General features: G+C 38.8%; 1 protein-coding gene and 1 long non-coding RNA gene across 2 annotated transcripts in view; one reads left to right on the plus strand and one right to left on the minus strand.

Moving 5' to 3' along the window:
• Positions 1-14,834, minus strand: part of LOC144522365 (A disintegrin and metalloproteinase with thrombospondin motifs 20) — an 84,567-nt gene that overhangs the window by 12,083 nt on the left and 57,650 nt on the right. Inside the window, exons 28-29 of the mRNA XM_078257384.1 lie at positions 14,494-14,670; positions 2,254-2,421 (exon numbers count right to left, since the gene is read on the minus strand). Of these exons, the coding sequence (XP_078113510.1) occupies positions 2,254-2,421; positions 14,494-14,670 (345 nt within the window). The remainder of the gene's footprint in view (positions 1-2,253; positions 2,422-14,493; positions 14,671-14,834) is intronic.
• Positions 3,833-9,741, plus strand: LOC144522366 (uncharacterized). The gene is made up of 3 exons (XR_013502399.1): positions 3,833-4,131; positions 4,952-5,005; positions 9,141-9,741. It is a non-coding gene; the product is annotated as an uncharacterized LOC144522366 (long non-coding RNA).

Genomic DNA, 14,834 nt, shown 5'->3' on the forward strand with positions numbered 1-14,834 from the left:
CAGCTACTTTTAAACATGATCAAAGACTTGGATATCAACAGGTTTTTGGATATGCGCAAACATCGCTACGCCAACCTTTTCAAGAATCTGGTTGAAGGAATGAAAGAGGGACGCTGTGTTTGCACGATCCAACAAGTTCTGTTTTGCACGGCTACATGTAAACGGGAATATTAGTGGAATACTCACTTTCATTAAACATGTATAGTGCTTAGTCGGAAAATCATCTTTTTTGGAATTAAGGCAAAAACTGGAATATTATATGCATCTAAACATAGTCACTGAGAACTGTTGTCTTTGGAACTTCTTTCTACCAAAGAAATAGACCATATTTCAGTGGATTATCCGGTGAAACATGGAAACAACGCATTTTTATGTTTCCAAATGTATATTTCATGCCTTACAAACAAAATTCCATTCACCTCAATTGTTTTAGAGTGGATGCAGATATTTGGTTAAATAAAACCAAAACTATTTGCACAGTTGGACAGCTCTAGTCAAAAATGAGAAAACACCCCCACTCAGAGGTGACTGAGAGCTGTGGAATAACTCAAACAGTGGGTGCTGAGGTTTCAAAGTTGTCACATGCATGGATATTAAGATATAAAACATGTCTTTATGCTTTAGTTGAAGATTTCATGGTTGCTGGTGGTATGCAGAGGAAGATGATGGCTTCCAGACACCAGCGAGAGAGAGAGAGAGAGAGAGAGAGAGAGAGAGAGAGAGAGAGAGAGAGAGAGGGGAGGACACCCTCAAAGAGAGGGGAGTGGTAGGAGTCTTGTGAAAGAAGGAGGACGTGGTTCTTCATGGACCTTTTGGGATTTAACAGTTACTTGGAATGGAAAAGGGATAGGGTTGATTTTTAAACAGGAGATGGAAATATTTTTGAGAATATCTTTGAATTAAAAAAGCGTGATCAGGAAGCATTGTTTAGCCAAGGGGTGACAGAAAAGATGTGGTACAAGCATATTCACCCCACACACACACACACACACACACACACACACACACACACACACACACACACACACACACACACACACACACACACACACACCTTAAAGCAGCTGTAATCAATATAATTTGAACTTGTATGTAAAAGGGGTCAGTCATAATGATGAACCCACAAATTGTTATCACCTGGCTCTACAGAGCTTTATCATGTCTTTTTTTCCATTGTTTGGGTTTTTCAGCCTGCCAACTTTACTCTCACTTAGCAATATAAACTTAAAAGTTGATAACATGTCAATGCTGTGTTCACAGATGTTTCCCAAGCCCCCAAGTGGCCAAAACACCCCTTGATATTGCAGGTTTAAGAGGCAACCAGTGCAAGCTCTTTGTATTTATTGTGTTTTTTTAAACATACAGTATACTTGTTCTTTAGGGTAATCTGACAGAGCATGACAAAGAGCATGACAGATCATTCCTCCTTTCATTCTGCTCTACGACTTGAGATAAATTTGGTTTTCAATATTTTCTTCCAAGTGAGATCTTCGAAGTGACTTTGAGCCAAAACTGTGTTGCGGCTGCATGCATCTCCTCTTGGTAGTAGATATAGCGGCTGGGTGGTGGGCTTTGCAATGACTGTGACCTCACCACTCCTAGCGACTTCTCTATACGTGGCCTTAGCCCTGCCAGTGTCTGGTTGCACTAGTGTACAATGGTACAGAAACTTGCTGTGCTTCAGGACGTGTGTTATTCTTAACATCATGCTTTCATCTGTATGGGATGTCAAGCTGGGCTGCTCTCAGCTGCAACTCTGGATCTCCATATTTACTGTGTGTTTTGAGCAACAAACAAATTAGATTAGGTGTATAGAATGTGGTTTGAGCGTACAAGCTTTTGTGTGTGTCATGCAACATGCAATGCTCTTGAAACATGCTGGTCAGTGTGTAGTCTGACAAAAAGCTTCAAAAGAAGGACTTGCTCAACATAAAGCCGTAGATTACACTACACAACTACTTTAAAACTTTGACTATTTCAAACCTGACTGATCTTAATGTCAGGTGCACTGCATAAACTGTTTTAAAAATCCAGCCTGTGGTGTTTAGTTCACACTATGACACATTATCTTGACCAAGAATAAACTGAGTGGTTATTGGTGTGTACATGTCCTGCATCTGCAACCTCTTGGAAACCTTCTGCTGTGTTTGTGCTTGTGTCTCAGCTGCTAGTAGCAGTTACTGTTAGTATGGTCCCTGAGAGAGCCGGGGCTATTTTGTGAGCCAGAGGAGATGACGAGAAGAGCAAACATACCTCCCTCCACTTGTTGGCCTTCCAACTGGGGCATCCCCGCACCCGACAGGCCTTCTGCATCCGCGGCCGAGGCAGATGACCGCAGTGTTCCTCCTCTATTTTGGTTTGGTTCTGATAAACACAGGCTATCTCCCGCTGCTTGGTCCCCCGACCACAACTCACTGAACACTGGAGAGGGAAGGGGAGAGAGGGGGGATGGGTGGAGAATGAGAGAAAAGAAAGGCATATTAGCAAAGTCCTGTAGAAGATCATAGCTCTCAATCTCTAATGATAGTGGTCATGATCGTGGTTCAAGAAAGGTATTACATAAAATTATATATTTGCCTCCAGAGAACGTAGAAACAAGGAATCAACAGAACCATAGGTGTAAAAATTAATGTATAACAAAATGTTTCTCTCAATACATATAGACTATTTAAACCTCGACACAAGTGCACTCAGTGCACCTAACAGCTTCCTTGTTGCATTTCATGGCCAAGTGAACACACTGCAAACAAATTTAACTGAGCAACTTAAATGGATTTCACCAAAGGGTTTTGTCAAACACTCGCACACTGATGGAATGCAGCCAACTATTTAACCTGTAAACAGAGGAATTACTTTTAGAGCTGCTGTGAATAGCAGAGGCCTAGGCAAGAGGAAGAAAAGATGCAGAGCGCAAACATGGATGCATGCACACGGCGAGACAATCATCTGGTACGAATAAGGAACCCAGAAATACTTCAGGAAAGCTAGAGAGACGACACCGAAGTAAGGGAAAAAACACGATGAATAAAAACCAGACACCCTGACAGCTCTGAAAAGGCATTTGCCGGAGACTGTAGTTGAAAATATTCTAGTCTTCGGTCCCCATGAGGCCAGACAGCAATTAGGGTGCCCGCTATTTCTGCTTGACGAGTGAGCGCACCCATACAAAGCCACTCCAAAAATGGGGTGGTGGAATCGAATGCACAAGACGAGGAGAGTTGCATTTTGTCTTAGCATATTTTCCAGTCCAGATAATCAACATAATATTGCATTGTCCTCTAATTATGATCTCAGAATGTTGCATAACACCAAACACCCATTTTTTTTCTGTGTGCTCATAGTTCTGATCATACTACAGATGATAGACCATGGAAACCTAAATTTGCAAATGTCTTGAGGATTTTGTCTTTTCTTTCTCCATCTAAAAGGCCGTTTTCCCAGTTTAAAAAATCTCTACCGATCAACGTTTGGGCATCCATTTGAACCCTTCAAACAAAGCCATCTCCAGCATTTTCTTCTTAAGTGTGGTAAGGGCAGTGGTTGACAACGCACACACATGCATCATACACATTGTAATTACCGAGGCATTTTAAACACAGGGCCGGCTCAGCTGACGGAGAACATCAAAGCCAGAGGCCAGAGCTGAGTGACTAGTCCTGAGCATGGCGGATTCACATACACCGCTGCACACTCACTCAAAAATGATAACAGAACTCCCTCTACCTCAGACAAGACCAGAGACAGGCAAACATGTTAGGGGGGGGGGTGTGAGGCAGAGGGTTAGCCCCTCCTTACCGCTGTAAAAGCAAGAGGAAAAAAAAAAAAGAAAAAAAAGGGAGGAAGAAAGGAAATCGCATCCATACGGGCTGTGCTCCCCCAGCTGAACTGTCTCTGCATTTTAGCGGTGGGAGAAAAGACGCTATATGGCGATGTGCTCCTCCCTCCACCCTGCCAACCTCATCTGTCAGCCATTAGTTAATCAGGGCTGGTAACACAGAGCACAGAGAGCTGGCACAGCTCGTGGGACCAGAGGACAGCTTCACCTCTGAGAGCAATAAGAGGGCAAGGACTCAGGGACCTCTGCTTCACCGATCTACAGCTGGGCTGCTTCACTCAACAGCACCCACTCAGGTAAGACTATTCCACTTGTCACTTACTTTCAGCCGCTACAAGTGTGACAAGTTACCGTCTAGCTGCTTTATTTTCTTTGCGTAAAAAATAGTTGCGTCCGTGTTTGGTGATGTCAAATTTAAAATGAATGATTGCATGTCCTTTGAGGGTTGGTACCTGATTATATTATAAAATTATAGTATTTAGTATTTGGTGCATGTATTTTATCTGAACTATAAATGTCATATTCCATTTGCACAGGTTATGTTGGTGCTCTGGTGTTACAATAATATGTTGCTGAAGTGTGAGAGTGTTTTGAATATATGGAAAGATTTTTCAAAGAGAACTCTTTGAAAAAAACAACAACACATAGATCAATGGGTCACACGGGAAATTAAACACTCTTGCCCGCCCACGTTGTCCCAGCAATTAATTTCACATGATTAGGCAGGTTAATTCTACTATAATCCAGTGAGGATCATCTAGGCATAATATAGATTACTACAAAATGGGATGACTCAACTGCCTTTGGGAAACAAGTTTCTTCCAAGCAAAACAGAACGTCTGCAGAGAGAGAGAGACATTATTGATATTTAAAGCCATACGTAATGAACAGGCAGCTCTTAATTATTTTTTCACATTTATGGAACATAATTGAGTGCTAAACCAGACCCAGCTAATTAATGCCTTAAACCATTTAAACCACAAAACAGCCTGGGGAGTTTTAAACATAAATGTCTGATTTTCATTAAATTAACAAAAGATGTCTTACAGATAACTTCTAACAGGATAACCAGACTGATATCAGATACTTTTTTTGAGCAATAATGTCTTTGTCTAGGACTGGCAGGCGTCAACCTCAAGATGACCCCACCCACTGCTTTACTGTGAACAGGTAAGCCAATAGGACACATGGAAACTGTTAGGCAACTAAGACAAACTTGAATAGAGTTTACATTTCTGTCACTCAGCCAATATGGCTATCAAGCAGCTACAGTAATACTGTACAGTACCTCACACAGAGGAGGTAGATGCCACAAAAAAACAATCAAAACTGCTTTGTGTGTGAATATACATTTGTTTGATCACTGATCACTATGGCCTCAAGCAGTGCATTCAAACATTTACTGTAAGAGCTATAATTATGCTACAAAAGCAGAATTGAGGGTTTTGAAAACAACAGTTTATGTTGCAGCTTAGAAATCAAAAAGACCCTTAAAAACATCTGATGTGAGTTTTGCCAAATGTCAGATTTTGCCAGATCAGTGATAACGTTATCTGTATTTAACATTATTGTTTGACATACTAGTTTATTCTTACATTTAATTTTAATAATGAAACTAATTGTATTATGAAACACAATCTGCTAACAGGACTAGTTAGTAATGTACCATGAAAGTTTTGATAGAAATGATGCATTATTAAGTATAAAAGTAAAGGTTGACATTAATAAAGGCAATTTAGACCACAAATGAGTTTGTGGTTATATCTTTCCTATATTTAATGGTTCTAAGTGAGACCATATCTTAAAATGTGACAGCCAAGGTCGAATTCCAATCACATTGCAGCACGCTTGCAATGCAAGAGGATGGTAATACCAAGCATATGGTAACTGTAGTTACATGGACTCTTCAAAGGAGCTCAGTGTTGACCCAGAGCAAGAACAAACTTGCAAGTGTGAAGGGAGTGTAGAATTATACTCTGTGCTACATGTTGTCAAGGTTGATACTAAAAAGGTAACTGCTCTATATGGTCAACAATGCTCATGCAAAACTGTAATTTATCTGTAAAACAAATCATGCAATGAGCAAGTAATAACAGTTGGGAACTGAATGCTTAAGATAGTGTCATGTCTTTTGTTATAACTTAATCAGTATCATCATTTCCTCTGGTGAAATAGCTTAAACTGCAAATCAGAGAAAGAAGGAGACACGAGGGAGGAAGATCAGGGTCACAGAACATGCAGGCTGCTTCATGGTATTGTTTTGCTGGGGAGTTTCAAAGACAGAAGTCAAAACAACACATGTTGTCAACATGGGAACAGCTGGTAAGAGCGGCGTCATGGGGCAGAGGAATGTCAAGAGTCATAGATCTTTTATCCATCAGGCCAAAATAGCTATCCAGACTTGTTTGAAACCACGCACAGGAGCAGTGTGAAATCTATAAATCCAACTCACCTCACGCTAACCTTTACTAACTTTATCCATGCCCAATTTCACAACATGCTTTGAACTATAGAGACCATAAGATGTATTCAAACAAAAGTACAAGCAAATATATCCATGTGCAAAATATAGATATCTTCTGCTGGCAGGATGCAACTGATTATATGATGTGGAAATAATTTCCTGTTTCTGTCAATGCAGTTCCTGACAGCCTGTCAGCGGCAGGAGCTGCAGCGTACTAAAATAAACATATTCTGCACTCCATGTCAAAGTATGACTTTGCCATGTTTAAAAAGTTAAATGGTTGAGTAGGCATATACTGTTTCTTCAACACAGTTTCCTTTTTAAGTCAACACCACTCAGAATAGATACACCAAGAAACAATAAGTCAAAATGAAATGACAAAACAGTTGAGTTTTTCTGTCTGTCCAAACATTCCCCTTAGAGCTTTTTCCATTACTGTTATACTGAAACATCCAGCACTGCTCAATTCAGTACTCTGCTGCAGATGGGAATGAGGAATAACTATAGAAAAGATAGAAAAAAGCTAATTCTTGATGACAAAACTTGAAAAATACAGCAGACCAGCCATAAAGTAAAACAATAGTGTCCTTTGACACCGAACGTTCAAGTCAAAGTCCCTCTTCCTGCTAAATGTTACACAGCTGCTTTTGTAATCTGTCATAGCAACCAGCTTGCCACAGCTTGCATACAGCGAAGTATGAGAAAAGCTCCAGAAAGTGGACGATCCTGACCTTGTATCTACGTTTACAAGAAGAAGAAAAAAAGATATAAAGAGAGAGGAGAATAATATCGTTTTCCATGGTCTTACATGGAGGAAAATAAATACCTGGTATGCGTGTGTCTTGTTACCACAAATCCAAAAGCAGAACACTAATTACAATATTCCTTTATTATAGAGGCGACAGGGAGCACTATTGGTATTTAAGTGCAAATTGCAGTGTTTACCACCCAAACCCCTTTTTCCACTGTATTTCTTTTTGAAGCTTTGCTAATCTTGTGCCGTGACCATGGGCCTTGACATCGGACAAATGCCTCCATCAGAGGAAAAACCCACTCAAAAACATGTATCAGTGAGAAAAATGAATAAATTAAAAGTGAAAAATATTGTTGAAAATTGTTCTTGATGTACCCTGCCTGGTTGATACATTTCCAGCACAGCGACAAATGATTTTCATCTGTCTACAATGTCAAAAAATAAACATTAGGGTTTGGTTTGAGCCCCTCAGATTCAACAAGTAGGATCCTTTCGTAGACTCTCCAGTTTTTGTCAATGGTAAACACTCAAACGAGAGAAAAAGCCACAGTAGACGACAAGAGATAGAGGCATTGGTAATGCAAAATACAGGCCCTCCTTGACAGCTTTTGTCATTTTAACAAATAAAGAAGGAAAAGTAGTTGCACATTCTAACTGCTCCCATGCTGAAATGTTGCATCTCGTAAAAACGCACATAGAGCTGCAACAAAAAGGTGGTTAATCAATTAGTTGATCAAGAGAAAATGTATGAGCAACTATTTTGACAATCGATTAATTAAGTCAAATTTTCAAGCAAAAATGGCAAATATTTGATTTGGTTTCAGTTTCTCAATTGTGAGGATCTACTGCAGTACTATAGACCAAACAATTAATTGGCAGATTAATTAATAATGACAAGAATCGTTACAGCCCTAGAAATATACAGTGCGGGAATACTCAACAGTGAATGTTTGTGTCTTTTAGTAGCAAGTGGAAACAACTTTGATGAATAGTGTAACAGGTACTGACTGACATACTGGAATTTCCTCACATCTGTCGACCAGTGGCCCTGCTAACATAGAACCATTAGAAACAGACCTGACAGGTATAAGTCACATGGAAAGTACAGCACATGCAGTCAGATAGTACGAAACAAGTACAGCTAAATCTCTAGCTAAAGTATCACGCAGTGTTGTAAGTTGAAATGGACTATTAGCTCTCTGTTACTTAAAGTGGGTTTGAACACACACCAATCTATCCCTGCCTCTTCCCTAAGTGGGGAAAAAGCTCTTTGACAGAGATGTTGAGTCCCATAAACTCCATTTCACTCCATCAACTCGATAGCATCGACAGGCCCGAACAGGACCAGGCCCCAACAAGTCTGATGCGGTAGCCTCATGTGAGAAGAATATACATTTAAGTGGAATCTAAGAAGTGACTCCCAGAGGCTTAAAAGAACTTTATAATACTTGTCCGATGAGTTGAGGAAAAGCAGGCGCTCTCAACCTGTGTCAAAGTAAGGCCATGTTCCCTATCATTCGACGAGCCTTGGGTAGACCAACATAAATGCTTCCAGACTTTCACGCCCTGTCTCCTCTCATTTCATCTCACTGCATCTGCTCCCAACGCGGATCACCCACAAAATAACATCTACCCTTACTAGATTGGCTTCTCTCTTAATTTCTAAACGCCCTGCACAAACTCATTGTGGTTCCGAGTCAACTCTTATTCCTTTCCAAATTGGGCTTAGCCTCTACAGGGACAGCATTAATATGATCTTTTAACGGCTCTCTAAGCTACAAATAAATGTGTTTATGCAAATGCTAGCGAACAAAATCAATATTACAGTGGGTAATATGTTAAGCCTATCTTCAGGTTATTTGACTGCTTGACCCAAAAGAGACTTCCATTCCTAATGTGAAAGCCATGCTGTGATCCAAATATTTAGAACAGATAACATCAAACAGCATCTAGTTTTCTGTCTCCCAAGTCTTAATGGTGTGCCAAAATCTGTAGGCCATAGTGCTTGACTTTTAACCAGCGAATCATCAACTGAACTATTTTGCTTTCTCTCAAAGGCCAAATTGAAACATTATCTCCCCACTCAGATTTAGATTAAAGCCATGACAAGAACCGTGCTTGTGAGGACCATGGGGGACCTTCCAGCCACCGCTTCTATTGCTCACACTCGGCTGGCAGATGTGCAGGATCAGGAAACACAAGCCCAATGATGTCACAAACAGCCGACCCCAGGGTGACAGGTTCGGAGAGTGTTCTCGCCCACTGCCCTCAGGCCAAAGTCAAGTATGTCAATGGTGTGCATGTGGATTTCATTTGAAGCAGCCTGATTAGTTCACAGATGCTAAACTGCCATCCCCCCTCCATGGGAACCCCACTCTTGACAGGAAACGGTATGTTTTTGTTAGCAACAAACAGGCATAAATTACTAAAATGGTGCCTTGGTTGCCAATTTATCACACACAGCCTTACTGTTGCTGCCTGCACACACTGACTTCGACATTACTTTTAAGGTAATTACTATTAGTTAATGATATTTACATTTCCTGATAGTTTATGTTGAACTGTGTCTGCAATCATAAATGTGTGCAATAAATGTGATGATTGTGTTGTGTCTTTTCTTCTTTATATGACAAATATGTTTTGATGACCTGTATTTGGAAAATAAATATAGCATTTGGCAATCATTCATTCATTTTGAAGCTGTCACTGCTAGACTAGAAATGATTAAAGGTCCAGGGAGAAAAATGGAGGCAGATTATTTTGGAGAGACAAACTAAAGCAATAAATGAAATGACATTTGAAAAATAGTTTTGGACATAATTGTCCTTCTGTTATTGAATGCCAGCATAAAAGATTACTCGTTGATCAAATGTTTATCAGAAAGCAGTGCAGATTTGTGAACATTGTCAAGAGGGTAGTATACCATCATTAATAAATGATGGTATACTACATGATAATTTCTCTGCAAGCAAGTTATAGATAGTAATGGCTTGGCTAAAATGTCTTAAACATAATGGTATCTGTGGAATAATAAATGTGTTAACTACTTCCCCAAGAGGGGATTAAACAGTATACAATAATATTGAATCTTTTTCATGTGTGATATATATTTAAGAATATATTTGATATATTGAAAAAACTACCAGGATTTTTTGGTTGAGCTACTGCTACAAACTGATGTGACCGATATTGCTGTTGCAAAAAAAGTATTTTTATTTAGCACAGAAGAATACTTTGGGGATACTACCAACAGAAGAGGCCATTACATAAGGTAAGACGCACTCTGAAGCCATGAGAAATGTTGACAATGTTATGTAATACAAGAACCCCTTGACCATTTTATTACCCTCTGTCCTCTAAAAGACCATCAGCTTCTAAAGTTTTGCCATTTCACTCAGACAATGTTTAATGTTTGGTTCTATAAAATGATTAGAATGTTTAAAAAAAATGGTGTGACAGCTTCCTGTAATATATGATAGAAGGTAATTGTATAAAGGTCATTTGTTAACCAATGTTACCCTTTGATTTAAGTCTAATAATTTTTGTTGAATCACATGCTTCACTGGTGCTTTATATATAGCCATATTAAATATATGCTTCACTGCAGTTGGTTAATTAGAGGTTTCCTATAATAGAATGTACTGATATGGTCTATTATGAGTTGCATGAAGTCTATGGTAAACATTGTACTTGAATAACTACATTTTTTTAATATACTGTCAGATAATACTTCTCACACAGGTGCTTTAAAAAGCTATTTCAATGTGTTTTGAAGTTTTAAATATTGGCTTTCCATGGCTTTCTTTTGGATCTCCTCAACTAAACAACCCTTGCCAGCATGCATTAATACCAATTATTGTTGTAGCACAAGTAATACTCTGTAGGTCTCCTGCCAAATGCATTACAGAGAGCTCCATTAATGCAATGGTAAACAGATGTGCCACCCAGCACCAAAGTTTGATTTGGACTGTGTATATTTTCTCCAGGGACATTACAAAATAAAGTGTTAAAAAACATGAAAGGAAAAAGGCTGCAGTGTTTTTTAAACTACATTATGCAGAGGCCTGTATTAAATATGGATTACTGAAAAAGGCCGATAAACAGAATGAAGATAAATGAAGGTCAAATACCAAAATACCTACAAGTCAAGTCTTTTCTATGAACCCTTTATAGTACCTCAGCTTCACACTATATACTGCTGGTTGTATTGCATGTCCATGGTGTGGCACAGCATATAAGTGTCTAAAAAGTGTTAAAACTACAATATATATGATAGAATAACTACTGTGTCAACAACTGTTAAAGCAATAAACTATATTCCAAGTGTTACTATTTTGCAGTGAACTGTGTCTTATTTTGTTTTCCCATCTTGTAAGTCTGTTCCCTAGAGAGATGTCAGGAGGATTTATGTGTTCATAACCTAGCACAAATTGAGCTCTTCCGTTAGAGTAGAAATCACTACAGTTGTTAAAAGGTACAGCCCTGTATTTTGTTTTCCAGCAGAATATTGCATTGAGAAACAACACAAATTTCACAGTTATGTTTCTTTAATAATCTTTACAATGGGAAAAAGCCAATTCAACATGTTTATAATTTTGCATGTGAATGAAATAAATAGCAAAAAGAACAACAACCAACCAAAATATGCAAAATAAAGTACAGTTGTTGCGTTGAGTTCAGCAACTTTGCACCACAGGGTTAAAACTAAATGAAGGAGTGGGAGTGAAACTGCCATGGCTGAGGAGTCTTGGTTGGAGTAGAAGTCTTGGTTGAGAATGAAACACACACACACACACACACACACACACACACACACACACACACACACACACAGAGCGGGAGAAGCAAAGGAACAAAGAAGGAGACTGCACAAATCCTCGCTGAGAGGACGCCGACATAAATAAAGCGCCAACTGCAACACTTCACCTAAAATATGTGTCAAGATAATTTCATGTTGCCTTAAACAAAATATAATTCAGGGTGCTTACATGTCACATTTTAAAACTGGTCACAAATTGTTTGCAGGAGCCTGAATCTGCAAAGCTGCACAACCACTGCAAAGTGTTCAACACATACTGTGGCTCCTGCATTGAGCGAAAGCTGTAAATTTGTTGGGATACGTCATAAGTTGTCATATGGCTGTCAAACTCTAAATGACCTTAAAGTGTAACTAGATACTTGCTAGCAGTATTTCGCTGCCTAATTGCACCTGTAACCACGCCTATCAGTGATGTCATGCTGTACTGGCACACCCTGGATTGCACCTTTACATTCCTGCAGCAAGTTGAAGGGTTTAACCACTGAAGGTCAGTAAAAACAAGATTTCAGCTCGTGTTTAGTTGCTCTTTAAGGCAACTCAAAGCGATAAAAGCAGCTTCTTTTGACCATATTATTAAGATCAAATCTGCACGTCCCAACAAGCATTTATAGTTTCCACATGCTAGCCTATCCCAGTAGCATATTTTAACTACAGATTGGAAACAAAGCTGGCCTTAGAATCTGAAAATGTATGTGACGCAACACAACAGGACCAAAGCCACTCATGCAGGATTGTTACCCATAAGCATATATAGTTGCCCTTGGAATAGCATGTTGATATCACTGATCAGGTCATATTACTGCAGACACTGGCAAAAGTGGCAAGCAGGTATTCTCCTTGTATACTGTAAAAGGCCCCAACCAGTAGTGGTGCTGTTTACAATGACAAATAATTCAAGTAAAGTGTTACATCAATCTAAACTGGAACAAAACATTAAAGCTGCAACAATTAATAATCTATTGTAAACAAATAAATAAGTTTCATTTAAAAAAAGAAAATCCTTCAGAAATACAAAAACTGGCCAAAGGAATAAAGAGACACAGCAACAAATGACACAAACTTTATAAGGAGGTATCTGTGTGCTTTAGTTAGTTTTATGGACAAACGATGAAAGCTGAAAAAGAACGGTCCAATGATAACCCGAATTACTGACAGTTTTATGTTCAATAAACTGCACTGATGATGCCTACCATTAACAGAATAAATAAATTCATTCTAAGCTTGGAAATATGATAAAACTCTATCTTCCTGATACCGACAATGCACCATTATATAATGTTAAATTGAATAGCACCTTATCATAATGAATATCAATATGACCATAAATTGCATTTTAAAGTTGCCATTTTTGTTCATGTGGCTGTTTGCAGAACAACTGGATTAAACCTCAGACTCACTTCCTTTCACAGATATGGTGTTAGGATTAAATCCAAAGTGCCAACCATTTTCAACAATATGATTCATTTTGACAAACCATTGTTTTTGTGACATCTGACAAAAACAATTGAGTGTGCCCAATGGCTTGACTGTACATAAAGTAAGAACCAGGTGAAGAAAGACGTATAAATGGTAATTACAGTGTAGTTTATGCCTGTTTTCATATGTGATATAGACTACATCATATATTGTACAATATACTTTATTAAAACTTAAAATAACAATTAATATCTTAAGAATAATATCTTAAGAATAATGCTTCCCACAGTATAAGGCTTATTTTTCAATCATTCTGCATTTTAAGGCACTTACAGCACTTTTAAGTTTTGGGATATTGTTTTTAAGATGTATTTGTATCTTTTGTTTATAATTTTGTTTGCTTTTGTGACAATGTAGATGATTTAAAATAGTTTATTCTGACAGAGATGAAGCCGTTTTGCATTTCAACTTTAGTAAAAAAACACATTATCAAAAATAAAAATGAAACATGGTTTGAAAATATTTTCCTCTGTACAAACTGTATTTACTCATAGAGAGATACGAGAGGTTTGACCAAAAGCACCAGCAAAAATATTAAATAGAATATTCATTAACGAAAACCAGCTACTTGAAAAATAAAATCATACTGTACAAAGATACACATACAAAATACACCGTCAGTCATGTGTTGCTGTTCAATAAAAGGTCATAATATTAACTCTTATACACAAATATACACTTGTGTACTTCGGATACAGGGTGAAGACAGCAATAACAACAAAGAACATTTACTTCACGCCTCATATATGAAATAAATATTTTCTAGAGTTATGCTTCTACATATATGGCATTGTTGGACAACACTGTCCTGATTTTTAGGTCTTAATCTTGAGTCTTGGCTCAAAATGGGATCCATGTGTTTTTACTGAATCCCTAGGTGGAGCAGCATTGTGTTTTTGTGGGTTTTTTTCTTGATTCTAATCAGCACCATGCCACTGCAGGGCCCATCTGGGTGGGCTGGAGATGGCTAGCCAACAGTGGCACTAGATACCCAGCGCTCACTTTAGGATCTCCTACAGTTTTAGGCTAAAAACACACTCAGTACACACGTCTGAAGTCATTTTAGCACACCATGTCTACTCACAGTGACGCGCCCTCAGTGAGGAAGATAAGTGTTGGAGGAAAATGAGTAAGTACTATCGTACCGGCTTCCATGGTCGGCGGTGCCAGGTGGCAGAGCCTGGGCAGGGCTGCAGGTTGCATTGCTCCATGTCGGGCGGCTTGTCCAGGATGTCGCAGTTGTAGTCGTTTAGCCTCTGGCCGCTAGGCCTTTGACAAACCACCAGGCGAGTCCTCCTTCCTCCACCGCAGGTCTGGGTGCACTGAGGTTAGCAAACAAAAAATGATGTATTCAATTATAATTTAGTGGGAAATTTCTAAACTGTTTCAGCACTGACTTTATAACACCAGTAACCTAACTAACAGCTGTTTCAGACTGAGATTGGACAAATGCCTGGTTTTTGTATAACAAGTGATAAGAGAGAGA

The sequence above is a fragment of the Sander vitreus genome, chromosome 8, assembly GCF_031162955.1.
Source record: "Sander vitreus isolate 19-12246 chromosome 8, sanVit1, whole genome shotgun sequence".
NCBI lineage: Eukaryota > Metazoa > Chordata > Actinopteri > Perciformes > Percidae > Sander > Sander vitreus.